At 40.5% G+C, this 13850-nt stretch overlaps 1 protein-coding gene across 1 annotated transcript in view; it reads left to right on the forward strand.

Moving 5' to 3' along the window:
- LOC117930181 (ankyrin-1) overlaps window positions 1-13850 on the forward strand; it is a 49623-nt gene that overhangs the window by 23355 nt on the left and 12418 nt on the right. The window contains exons 5-6 of the mRNA XM_034850676.1: window positions 4363-4449; window positions 9470-9595. Of these exons, the coding sequence (XP_034706567.1) occupies window positions 4363-4449; window positions 9470-9595 (213 nt within the window). The remainder of the gene's footprint in view (window positions 1-4362; window positions 4450-9469; window positions 9596-13850) is intronic.

Below are 13850 nucleotides of genomic sequence, written 5' to 3' on the forward strand. Positions count from 1 at the left end.
GGAGATACAGCTCCACATCCATTCTATCTATTTTGACCCGAAGCCCATCTTTTGCATGACCTTTAGCAAAAATTGCCAATTGATGCTATCATACGCCTTCTCTATATCCAATTTACAGATTAGACCTTTCTCTCCCCTTTTTTGCCAAGAGTCTATTACCTCATTTGCGATTAGGGAGCCATCAAGAATCTGTCTCCCTTTGATGAAAGCATTCTGATCAGGAGAAATCACCTTTCCTATAACTTTTTTAAGCCTATTGGCTAGCACCTTAGCCAATAATTTATACAAACCCCCAAGCAAACTGATTGGCCTATAGTCACCCAAGTCCTCCACCCCCCCTTTCTTCGGTAACAAGACCAAAAAGGTATGATTTAGACTCTTAATGAAGGAGTTCTGTTCATGGAACTCCTTGAACATATCCAAGACGTCCTCCTTGACAATCTCCCAACATCTTTGCCAAAAGGCTATTGTGAATCCATCCGGACCCGGGGCTTTGTCCCCATTCATCCCCATTAATGCTGCATAGATCTCAACCTCAGAAAAAGGAAGCACAAGGGCTTCCGCTTCTGCAGGGCTGATCTGCTTCAGCAAAAGGCCCCCTATATCCACCTTCCAACCAGAGCTTTCCGAGAGGAGCTGCTGGTATGCATTTGCAATTCCATCCCTCACTTCTTGTTCCTCTGTAAGCCTCACCCCATTTATCTTAATTTTATCCAGGGCATTGGTTCTCCTACGGGCATTGGCCATGCGGTGGAAATACCCCGTATTCCTATCCCCTTCCCTAAGCCATAATTCCCTAGATAGCTGTCTCCAATGCGCTTCTTCCATCGACACCCACTTAGCATAATTCTCCTTAGCTGTTTTTTTGTGGCCTGATTCCTCCTCTGTTAAATTTCTCTCTTCTTCCACTGAATCCCAACGCTCCACTTGCTGAAGAGCTTCAGCTTTGTTTTTCTCCAACCTTCCAAAAACCTCCTTGTTCCAAATCTTTAAATTTTGTTTCAATCCCCTCATCTTCACCGCTAACCTGTAGCTCGGCCTGCCTCTAACCACTATCCCTTGCCACCACCCCTCTATCAGATCTTTAAACCCCTCAGCTTTGAGCCACATGTTTTCAAATTTGAAAGGGGAGGGGCCTCTCCTTAGCCCACCACCCTCAAGCAGAACCGGGAAGTGATCGGACGTTGGACGGGCCAATCTTCTTTGATTAACCCTACTGTATCGGTCTAACCAACTGGGGGTCATAAGAAATCTATCCAGCTTGGCCCACGATTGATTATTAAGCCCCCCACTCCAAGTAAAGGATCCCCCTTGTAAAGGAATATCAACTAGCCCTAAATCATCTATGATCTGGGCAAACCTCCTCATAGCTGAAGTGATCCTCCCATTTCTACTTCTTTCAACTTGGTACAGAATTGAATTGAAATCACCTCCGAAACACCATGGCTCCTCCCACAGTCCTCTAATTGCCCCGAACTCCTCCCACAAGCACTCCCTATCATCTCTGGAGAAAGGACCATAGACCCCTGTGAACACCTAGATTGCTCCATCTCCCACGTTCCTGAATCTACAGGAGATGGAGAATTGGCCCTCTTCCACCCCCAACATCTCCAACGATCTTTTGTCCCAACAAATCAAGACACCCCCTGCCGTCCCCATATCATTCAAAACCTTCCAATCAAGAAATCTCCCCGGTCCTAGACTCCTCACCACCTCTTCAGACATAACTTGCATCTTTGTTTCTTGAATACAGAACAGATCCACCTTTTTTTTTTTTTTTTTTCTGATAACTGACTTGATTACTTTCCTCTTGGATCTATCATTCACACCCCTCACATTCCAACTCAAAATTCTTAAATTCATTGGGCAACTGTACTTTGGTTCCCTCTGCCCTGGAGAGGGCCTTTCTTCCTAGAATCCCCTTCATAATTAACAGAGCACTCCAACCTCTTAAGCTCCCTTTCGAACCTTGAAGTCTCCAACAGACCTTTGTCTACTATCTTCTCCCTCCTTTTCCTGATTTTGCCCAAAAAATTCGGGATTTCCTTCTCCAGACCTTCCGTTGAGAAACCCAGAAAATGACTGAATTTAACCAGGCTGCTTTCCTCCCAATTGAGCTGATCTTCCTTCCTACCCTCTTGGAAAACCGTTTGGTCTGCAGTCCACCCCGAATTTCTACCCATAGGATCGACACTGTTGACCTCAACCAAGTCCCAACAGCCATCCCTTCTCCCTGTATATTCTTCTACACTTGGTCTTCGTGACCCACTTCCAATCAGAATTCCCTCCCTTTGCACCCCAGAATGGTCGTAACACTCCCTCTCCGGAGTCCGACCGAAACAAAAGAGATTAGAAGAGGAAGACCCTTGTGCCCTGATACCCCCCAGATTTACCTCTAAACCATACCTCGCAGCTTCTTCCTCTAGCATCCTTTCTGCCCTCTGATGGTTTGGGTCCGGTTGCTGCCTTCTCCCCATTTCTTCTTCTCTGCATCTGACGAAATCTCTCTCCAGATTGCCATCTTTAATATGACCGTTGGAGCCAGAGGGAAGAGTTTTTAAAAGGAGCCCATTATCCAATAGATGGGTCTGGGCTAAGATGCCTTTCCCCTTATGAATATGGCCCAGTCCATAGTCATTGCCGCGGCCCAAGCTGATCCCCCTTAGAGACTTCACTAACTGGAGACAAAAAAGGCCCATAAGCCCAATTCATCTCCCGGCCTGGAACTAAGGGCCCAGTCTTCGAATCGGACCCCTGCAGCAAGCCCACTTGCGCCTGTGAGCCCTTCACAGCGGAGCCCACATCCTGCGACAGACGACTCGTCCCGTCCTCTGACTGACGCAACGCCTTGAACCCCGCGCACGCCAACTCCTTCACTCGCGGACCGGTGCTTGTATCTTCGTCACCTCCAACCTCCCTTCTTGGACTACTCCACAGACCCTGTTTCCTCCCCTCTTCCAGCCTTAACGACGGCACCGCCTCCCACCATAGGGTTAGGGTATATGTCATCTCGTCAACCCCTATCTCCAGCATGCCAGGGAAATTCTCGCCGTCCGATCTGACCAAAATCTTGGCCCACTGCAACTCCTCCATGCTCTCCGTCTGTGGGTCGACATCTAAGAACCCATCGCACGCGTCTCCCACCCTTCTCAGCACCGACGGGACCCATAACGAAATTGGGAGCCCTAAAATCCTCACGCACACTTCCTTTCTTACCTCACCTTCCTCCAAACAACCCGATCTTGGATTCCAACGCTCCAATTCCATTTGAGCTCCTCCCACCGCCTTGTTACTAGAGAGGAGAACCCATCTCGCTTCTTCCGCGAACTCAAATTCCAGCAAAACTCGTCCTATTCCCAGGCTCGCCATCCCCATCTTGCCTTTCAAACCCCAGGTCTTTGCCATTTCCCAACCCAAGTATTCCAGATCTTCCCCTATTGCATTGCTAGGGCACCAGCTTCCGATCAGGCAATGCTCCAGCCTACTCAGGTTTCTACTTAACTCCTCCCGTCCCACCTCCACTCGGATGTTTTTGGACCCCTTATTCCACCCACCTTTCACCGTGTCCGCAAATGACCTTCCCTTCACCATCTCCTGGCGCGGTCTTCCCATTGTCCTCATTTCTTCTTGTTGATCTTTTTTGTCAATGCTGAAATCCATCTGATGAAAAGCCTCCACCATCGCCATCCATCCCCCCTTGTCCCCTTTGCCCTTTGGAATGCAAATACTGTATCTTTTCAACTCCAAATCAACAACCCCCAAACGCAAAAAGCAACCCCCCCTGTTAGTAACACGCACCAGGGAGAAGCTTCTCCCCTTCTCCTTCCAGCTCTTTTCCCATCTTCCTTCCTTCGCATCCTCGATGCACTGATGTAAGCCTTCCATGAATAACCCTACGCTATACAACCCCATGCGCACCCAAGACGACACCCCTTTCTTACTTTTCGTGATGGTGATTAGGGTTTTTCCTCCCCTCTCCACCATTTCCAGCTCAAAGGACTTGGACTCCACCCCGAAGCTCCTCGTCTTCCTTTTCCTCCTATTCTCCGCGCGACGAACATTCTCGCCGCTGGCAGCCTCACTCGCTCTCTCGCTCTCGGCCTCTCTCGCTCTCTCACTCATTTTTCAGTCTAGTTCTTGCTAATCTAACTCAACTTTCTTTTCTTATTCAATGTGTTATTTGTCCTTTCTTTTCTGACATGGATTTTCTTTATTTCCATTTTCTTGCTTCTTGTTTTTCTTTGTTCCTTTATATTTCTATATATCAAGTTTTCTGATAATTGTTGTAAAAAAACATAAGCATTCATTATTCTTATTAATTGTGAGGTGAGTTTGTCTTATCTCATTTATATTCTTTTGCAGCCTAATGCTGAAACTGATGATAACATTACTCCACTGTTGTCAGCTGTAGCAGCTGGTTCACTGGCATGCTTGGAGCTGTTGATTCAGGTCATATAGAATTGTTTGCCCTCTAATTTTAGCTTTCTGCTAGCTTAGTGGGAAATGCTGATGGTTTCTTTATAGAGATTTATCTGGAAGTGAATTGCTTTCTATTTCTAGGGGGCCATGTTATATTGCATTTTTTTAATCCATCTAAATTTTTGTGCACATGTGGTTGTCCTTGATCTTTCTAGAGAGATAGAGAGTGAAACTGATTGCTATTCCTATCCATACGCTAAAAAACTTTCGACTCTCTTTAGAGTCGAAATCCCTTTTATAAAATTTTTCCCTTAAAAGGCTTTCATTTTCCTCCAAAATACCTAGAAAAAATTCAGATGTTCTATGAGTATATCTTGGTAGATACTGACTGCATAGAACAGATTATAATCAACCTTTCCTTTTGTCAATAACTCCTTTTATCTTGGTAGATACTGACTCTATAGAACTCTCCCTTATGCCAGGCTATAATTGAGTTGTATTTAAACCAGTGGAAATTCTTGACAATCAAACATTATAACTAAAGAATACATCAAATGATCAACTTCTAAATGAACTACAAAAACTAGCAAAACTGGATGTTTCAAAACCCTCCACCTCAAAAATATAAATACGGTAGAAAACACTTCAAAAATAGAAATAGGAAAATTAGGAAATATTTTCAAAGAACAACAGTATGTGCAAATTAATGAGATAAATACCAGTCATCCAAGATGTAAGACTAGGAACCAACCCTTTCAAATATCCAGTATGAAGAAAGAAGCCAATTTACTCAATCAAAGTATGGTGTAGAAGGAATATGTGAATGGAATATAGAATGCTCTTTGTGGCTTAGTTTACTGTCAATTGGATTGTATACTGGGACTATACTCAGATTCAAGTTGTTACTTGTCCATTTCGTCCATATCTAGGTTGAGAATTCTAGATTAAATGGTGATAGATTGTATTCTATATTTGATATCCATATTATTGGAGTTAAAGAGTGGTTTTGTTTACAATCCAAAAGTAAGAAATTTTCTTTACAAGCCCCTCAAGCCACGCCTAACATTCCAATGTCCACATGGTTTGAAATTGATGCCCTAAAAAACAATATTGACTATCCTTTTTCTAAAAAATCAATAAATGTTCAAATAAAAGGGTTACCAAATCTTGGATAGCTACAAATGATATTGTTATTACTTCAGTATATAGAAGAAATAAAACTTAATGCTCATATTATGGAGATAATTAATTTCTTTTAAGAATTGATTGTAAAAGTGTTAAAGAAATTCTTGAACGAGGTGTTGAAAATCTTGTTTCATAACAATTTTTTGCTAGATGACAAGCTATTTTATTTGTTTTCAATTTTGTATGACTCTTTTGTTTTTAGCTTGCCTATTGAAGAAGGAGAAGGTTTAGAAGTGCTCATCTTTTTCCTGTAAAAATTCTCTTATAAGAAAATTTGTAAGTGAATTTAATATGTTTGAAATCCACACTTGGTAAGTTGGGTGATAGTTTGTTTAGATAAAAGGAAGGGGGACTTGGGTGTGAAGTGTCTTTCAATGCTTAACAAGGTTCTCCTTTGCAAATGGAGTTGACGTTTTGCTGATAAAAGGGGGGCGCTTTGGAAACAAGTTATAAGTGGGAAGTATAGGAAGAAGGGAGGTGGCGTTTTCAAGAAGTAAGCGATGGGTATGGTGTTGGGTTATGAAAAAAACCATGAGGAAGGATTGGGATCTTTTGAATAGTAGGATTTCTTTCTTAGTGGCAAGGGTTGGAGGGTGAAATTTTAGAAGGACAAGTAGTGTGGAATTTCACCATTGTGTGTTTTCTTCCCTTCTTTATTTGCCTTAGCCATTCCTAAAGAGATGTGAGTAGTAAATGTTTGGAACTCTTCAGTTGAAGGCGGGGTGGGTTGGTGTCTTTACTTCTCTAGGCCTTTCAATGATTGGGAGGTGGACAATGTGGAGCGGTTTCTTTTAAGTTTGCATGAGAAGAGGGTGATTAGGGATGAGGAAGATAGAATATTTTGGACAGAGACAAAGAATTGAAAGTTTACAATCAAATCCCTATATTCCGCCTTGGAGTTGAGCAATTTAGTCTCTTTTCCAATGAGCGTCATTTGGGACTTGTGGGTGTTGCCTAAGGTAGGCTTCTTTGCTTGGGAGGCAATACGGGGAAAAGCCTTAACCTTGGATAAGGTCCAAAGAAGGGTTTGGTTTTTAGCTAATAGATGTTTCCTTTACCAAAATAATGAAGAATCCATAGACCACGTTCTTGTATGTTGTGCAAAGACAAGGGTTTTGTGGCTGTTGCTTTTTGTTCTTTTTGGGGTGTCTTGGATGCTCTCTTCTTAGGTTAGAGAGACCCTTCTTGGCTAACGGAGACCTCATCAAGGGAAGAGGAATTTGTTCCCTGGATGAGAATTCCTTGTCCGCGCTATGCCTAGTCTAAAACGGGAAATGGGATGAGGATAGAGAATAAATTTACAAGTGGGGATAAGGACAAGTGAGCCTTCCCCGACCTTGCCTTGTTTACATCCCTAAAATGATGATTATTATTATTATTATTATTATTATTATTATTAAAATTTTAAAAATATTATTCTATTTGCAATTTAATATTTAAAAATAAATATTTATATTAAATATATTAGTTTATATATAATTTTATATTTTCTTTTTTTTAAACTAAATATAAATTCTAAAATTAAAAAAACTAATGAGGATTTCCTATTGGGGGATGAGGAATTTATTTAATAACCATTCCCTATCCTCGCCTTGCTAATCTCAAATGGGAAATAGAGATGGGATGGAGAATGAATTTACAAGCAGGGATTGGGACAAGGGAGCCTTCTTTGACCTACCTTGTTTACATTCGTAAGAATGAACCTCCTTACCCCATTAGAATGACACTCTAGACTAAATGTCCTCCCACCTCCTTCCTAAGCCTTGAAGCACATCTTGTCTTCATCCCAATAGCAAGCTTCCACACCTTTCAATAATCAAGACAAGCTCACGTCCCTAAAACCATTATAGGTGGAAAAGCCTCTGCCTATCTCTAGATTTTTTTCCTTCCAGCCCCCCCTTTAACCTCCTAAACCCAACACATTAGTAAAATCTACCAAAGATGTTTTTCCATTCTTTATAGATCCACGAGTCCTAAAAAACAATCCTCATATTTTCAGTTGCAATTTGACTGCTTAGAACCATTAAGAAAGAGGGATGCACAAAAAACAACACCCTTGCCTCACTTACAACCTAACCAAACAATAAGATCAAATAATGACAATAAGCTAAAACCTGAATGCACCATAGCCCAATCCAAGAACATGTACATAAAGGACCATATAATTGCTTTCTCTTCTTCCATAAGGTCCAAAATATGCATTAAGAAACTGCTCTCCATAACTTCTTCCTTTTCTTCCCTACAAAAGCTCCATGCTAGCTAAGAAGGGCATTGTTGATAGAAGGTGGCATCACCATTGAACACTAAGTAGAGAACAAATTAGCTGCCAAAGTATGGCTGTTTTAAGGTAGTGAAGGAGGATATAGTTTGCTGATTCTTCCTCTCCTTTACACAAATAACACTTGCTTGGTAAATACCAAGTCCTTTTTTTAGCTAATCTAGAGTTAGAAATCTTCCTCATCAAGCTTCCCAAGCAAAAAAAACTAACCCTCATTGAGACCAAAGGGTTCCACATGATGCCTGAAGGGAACACCTTCAGTCTACAAATTTCTAGGAATGAATAAAAGAATTTAACTGTAAAAATGCCTCCCTTTGACTCCCACCAATTCATGACATCCTCAACATCTTTTTTAATCATTTGTCCTTGCAACCCTTTGAAAAAAGCTTCCACCTCTCCCATCTCCGAATCTCTATTTTGTCTTGTGAACACTAGATTTCAACAACCCACTTCCCCTAACTGCTCCCACATTACTTAGGCATCTTTAGTGGGGGCTATTGAGAACAATTCTAGGAAAGTCTCATCTAAGGAATCCTTACCACACCGTCCTTCCAAATCTTACCCTCTTACCGTTTCCCATCCTAAATTTAACCCCTTTGTTAAACTCCTTCCACCCGTTCTTGATAGCCTTCCAAAGACCCATGCAATAACCTTCCCTCGAAACTTTAGAACACCAACCCCCTTCTTTCTCCTCATACTTCCCTACAATCTCTTGCTTTCAAAGCAACTCATTCTCATATGCAGATCTCTAACACCATTTTCCAATAAGAGCCTTATTTAGAGTAGACAAATTTCTAATACTCAAGCCCCGTCCTTTTTATCCATGCAGACTATTAACTAACTCACCAAATGAGGCCTACTTTGAAGTTCGCCTCCCCCTCAAAGGAAGTACCTTTGAATCTTCTCTTATCTTAAACTCACCTTATAGGGGATTACAAATAAAGACATAGTAGATTAGTAAGCTAAAAAGAGTGCTCTTTATGAAAGTTAGTCTCCTTCTTTTGATAAGTATTGCGTCTTTCACATTGTAAGTCGTTCTTGAAATCTTTCCTCCACTATATCCCAAACCTGCAAAGATTTAATAGAGGCTCCAAATGGGAGGCCCAAATAAGAGGAAGGGAGAGAGCCCACTTTATACCTCAACATCGTAGCCAAATCCTTAGAATTAGAAACTTCCCCCGCTCATATCAACTTGGTTTTAACCAAATTATTTTTTAAACTGAAAATCACTTCAAACCACATGAAAGCGTAACTCAAGAACTCCAAATACTCCTTGTTAGAATCACATAAAATCAAGGCATCATAGATTATTGTTTTTATTATCATTAAGAATTTATTGGATTCATGGGAGTTGGCTGATTTTGATCAGACTATTTGCATGGTGCTGGATTATCTCTGATTTCCCCCATGCCATTATTACAATTGTGCATGTTAGCATGATATCTGCTAACTTTTGTGCTCTTTTATTTGTTTGTTTGTTTGTTTTTTTTTTTTTTTTTTTTGTTTGGAGTGGGTAAGGTACTTTCTAATGTTCTATAACCATCTGCTTGCATATGACACTAACTTTTTGTATGTTATTTTGTGCAGGCAGGTGCAAGAGTGAATATTATTGCTGGTGGAGCAACCCCTTTGCACATCGCTGCTGATATCGGGAGCCCAGAAATTATAAATTGCTTATTAAAAGCTGGAGCTGATCCCAATGTCACTGATGAGGTAAGGCAATAAAATGCATTCATTTATTTGTATAATACATGCTATTCTCAACTTTAGCTCTTGTCTTTCTGGCATTCAGTACATGCATACTTTTAGGATACATGTAACAAGTGTTTTAATCTGTTCACTTCTGAGTTTCTTTTAATTTGTTATTTCGTTTATTAGTTTTAAACATTTGTATCCACTGTTGCTCCTTTAATAAAATTTCCTTATGAAAAAAGAGATGGTTTTTATTTTTATTTATTTATTTTTTTGTTATTTTTTATTCTGCCAGCCTGGTGTGCCTTGTACTTTGGCTTGCACCCCCCTTTCTGTTAGGTGTGTGTGTGTGGGTGTGTGTGTGTGTTTGCTATAATAAATTCATCGATTTATGTTATCAACAATTAGGTTTATGAGAATATTGATTCTAAAGTTTATTTAACTGGTGTTGTTTTCCTTGAAAGCTCTAATTGATTTTTGTAATATTAGAAATTAATGCAATGATTATTTTTGTGGATTTGTTATGTTGTCTACACTGATTAATATTCTGGTGGAGCTAAGACATCCAAGCTGTGTTAACACTTCTTTATCTTGAAAATAAATACCAGCAAGTGCATCCTTGATCTCCTCAGCAGTAACTGCTAATCTCTAGTTGTAGAGAATATTGAGTGCAGATATGCCTTTGAGTTACCTGTAGTCTCTTGTGCCCCCAATTAGAAAATGAGGTTTCCAGGACATCAAATTTTGATTGAAACCTAGTTTTGACTCAAAGAAGGAATTTTTTTATTTTTTATTTTTTAATCAGAAACAAAGATAAATTTTTATTCATAAAAGAAAGAGAAGGATGAGGGGTCCTTCTCTCAAAATGCAAAACCTAATCAAAGCAAGAGTATTGTCCTCCACTATGAATTACAAACCAGACTTAAAGCAGCCATTAGCACATTCCTTTGACATAAATACATAAACGCCCAATTTCAGGCTCTTTTTGAATCAATCCTCAAGTGAAACCGAACCAAGCATTGACTAAGTTGACTCAATTTGCAGGAGTGGGCTTCTTGAATTCTTTTACATAAATACATTCCTTTGACATAAATACATAAATGCCCTTTTAATTCTTTTACATTCTTTTTGGTATCATTTTTCCTTTTGTCTAGATGTTAGAAGCATCGTATTTTCCTTTTTGCAGTATCTTTCTAATATGAGGCAAATTCACAAATTTTAAACATAGTGATGGCCACAGGAGATCCAAATTGGATTAAGACCATACAGTCCCAACCTTTAAGAGACCATCTCCTGATGCTGAAGGGGACTTGATTAAGGCTAGGTCACATGGGAATACTAGGAAGACCTCCCTCAGTTGAAGATGGTGTTGAAGTTGGACTAGGTGGAGCAGATGTTTGCAACCCCTTTGTAATCCTTCATTGATTTGGATGATGGTGTTTGAAGGAAGCATTCTTCTCTCCCCTTGGCTTGTTGGGATTGGGGGAACATGCTTTCTTATTCTTCACCTCCTCATTTTCCCTTGTGCAAGTTTCAAGGGAAGCTAATAGGAGATGTGGGTTGGGGAATTTAAGGTAGGGAAGACTTAGGTGTGGGATCCTCCCCAAAAATGCCACGTGGCTCTCTCCCCCTTGCGACGCGCGGCATAGCTCATTCCACCCAGAGAAGGATTCTATCCGACTGACGTTCTATCTTATCCGGATGTCTCATAGCCGTCATTCTGTCCGGCCGACATCCCACTTTCTCCGGATATCTCACAGCCGCCATTCTGTCCGGCCGACGTTCCACCTTCTCCGGATATTTCACATCCGGCGCCTGACGTCGGATGAGAGAGAAGACGATTCAACTTCCCCAGACAGACAGATCCGAATACTCTGAAAGCGCTTACCCGGATAACATCCGCAGTCGACAATTCAGACTCCCCGGACAACTTGGCTCGTCAAACACTGGCAATTCGCCGGATCCATTTCTGCCCACAATAAAAAAGATAACTCTGACAACACTGACGACCAAGTCTCCTGAACTGTCACTCATCTTTAATGCAATATACGCTCTACAAGATATTCTTAAATCTTATCAGAGTGCCTGACACATCCCCGACATTTAAAGTCATAACTGAAGTGCCAGCCGCCACCTGGCACCAGAAATATCATAATTGAAGTGACAGCCGCCACCTGACACCAGAAATGTCATGATTGCTTTGCCACCTTATGAGCTGCAATCATGACGATGGGACCCGCTAGCACAGCGGTGCCATACTTTTTGATTCATATATAAACTCTAAGGAGACTCTCAGGAAGGTAAGCTTGCTATCCCTGAGAAAAGGCCAATAACTTAATCTCTCTAGCCATAGCTAACAAAACCATCGGAGGGTGTGTCCAGACAAAGTGGCTACAATACATTTGGGGTCCATAGGGCAAGCTTATTGGGGTTACATAGCAATTGTGAAGGGGAATTTCTTTTGGGTTAATAAGAAATTTACAAGATTTGTCAAACATGTGGGATGGTTGTGAAGGGGTTTGAGGAGGAAGTTTTGGCTCTACTTAGATAAAATTGAAGATGGATGAGGAACCATAGGACAATGCCTTAAGCTAAAAAGTCTAGGAGTCAAACGAGCTTGTGAAATGGGTGAGAGTTACATAAGCTTTCTTGTGTGGATCACAAGGCCATAGCTTTTGTTCGGTTAAGATGTTAAGATCTAAAGGAAAGAGATGGAGATTTATCAGTTGTTGGGATTGAAGCTAGAAACTTGGTTGTCCAGTAGGAAACATCTTTTAGATGAAATTAGGTTCTTTGGCTGAAGGAAGGGGATCAAAGAACTATTTGCTTTGACAAAATAGCAGCTCAAAGGACAGGTAATTTCATTAGCAGACTGCACATGCCTGGCATTTAGAGGTTTTGTAGTTGAAAAGAGGGATTCTCAACTTTTTCGAATATTTGTACTTAGAACTAGGGGACAAACAACTTGGATTAGTGACAACAGGCTCAAGCACTTCAGGTTTGAACAGAGTCATTAGGCTTTTTAGTACCATTGTTGGGTTGTAGATGCACTTGATGTAATGAGCAGTTTCCATGAGTTTCATTCTTTGGTTTGTTCTAGATGAGCCTAACCTGGTTTGGTCCTCAGAAAAGGGTAGGGTAGAGGATATCAACAACCATCCCATTAATATATTAGGTGGTTTGCATGCAATTCTGATAACCCTAAGGTTATTGGCTCTAGATGCAAAAATCTAAGGCTTAGGGTGGCTTGCAAATTGAACATTGAGAAGGTTTATGATCATGTAAGTTGGAACTTCCTACTTGCAATCATTTGTAATATGGGCTTTGGGTAGAAATGGATTGATTGGATTAAGTTCTACATTTCATTATTAGTAATTTTAAAATTTAGTTAATAAGATTCCAACAAAACTTTTGAGAGCTCAAGACGTTCACATAGGGAAACTCTCTCTCTCTCTCTCTCTCTTTGTTATTTATTTTGATGATAGAAACTTTGAGTCATATTATGGACCGAACATAGATGGAAGTTCCATTAGTGGATTCAAAGGAGGATAGAGGGAAAGTTGTGGGTTGAGATTTAACATATTTTGTTTGTGGATGATTTCTTTATCTTATGCGGGACTGCCAATAGCAATTATTTATTTGAGATGAGTGTGGTTGTGTTTTGAAATTGTTTAGGCCCCAAAAATCATTTTGGGAAAGAGTGAGCTTATTCCAATTAGGATGGTGGAAGAGGTAGGGTAGTTCCCAAGGTTTAGGTGTAAACCTCCTGCTAAATATTTGGGTTCTCCTTTAGAGACCTCTTATAAATGCTTTGCAAGTATTGATGCAATAGAAGAGCAAAGAAGGGTTGCCTGGTGGAAGGCTTTTCTTATTCTTAACTTTTTGGTTCAACAATTCCTTTATAATTTAAGTGACACAATAAAAGCTTTGAACTCTTTGGTTCAAGGCCACTCACTCCATGGCCTTGAACTAATGATTGGCTTTTTCTACAAAAATTGTGAATTTGCCCATAACCATCAAATTATATCGATCTTGTTTCCTTCTTTTTGGTCATTCTAAATACAATTTTTTTTTTTTTCCAGATAAACAAAAGAATATCTATTAAAAGAACATCTAAGGAGTGGATGGCCAATAAGGAGTTTTTCGAGAATGTAGAGGCGAAGGGATTACGTTTAGTAGCCTGATGTGTAACTTTAACCGACGAAGCCCTTGTGGAAGAAGCTCCTAGGTACCTTTCTTCTTTGCCTCGTTCTTTCTGCACACTAAGGGGTCAAGT

This window comes from Vitis riparia, chromosome 14, assembly GCF_004353265.1.
Source record: "Vitis riparia cultivar Riparia Gloire de Montpellier isolate 1030 chromosome 14, EGFV_Vit.rip_1.0, whole genome shotgun sequence".
NCBI classification, from domain to species: Eukaryota; Viridiplantae; Streptophyta; class Magnoliopsida; order Vitales; family Vitaceae; genus Vitis; species Vitis riparia.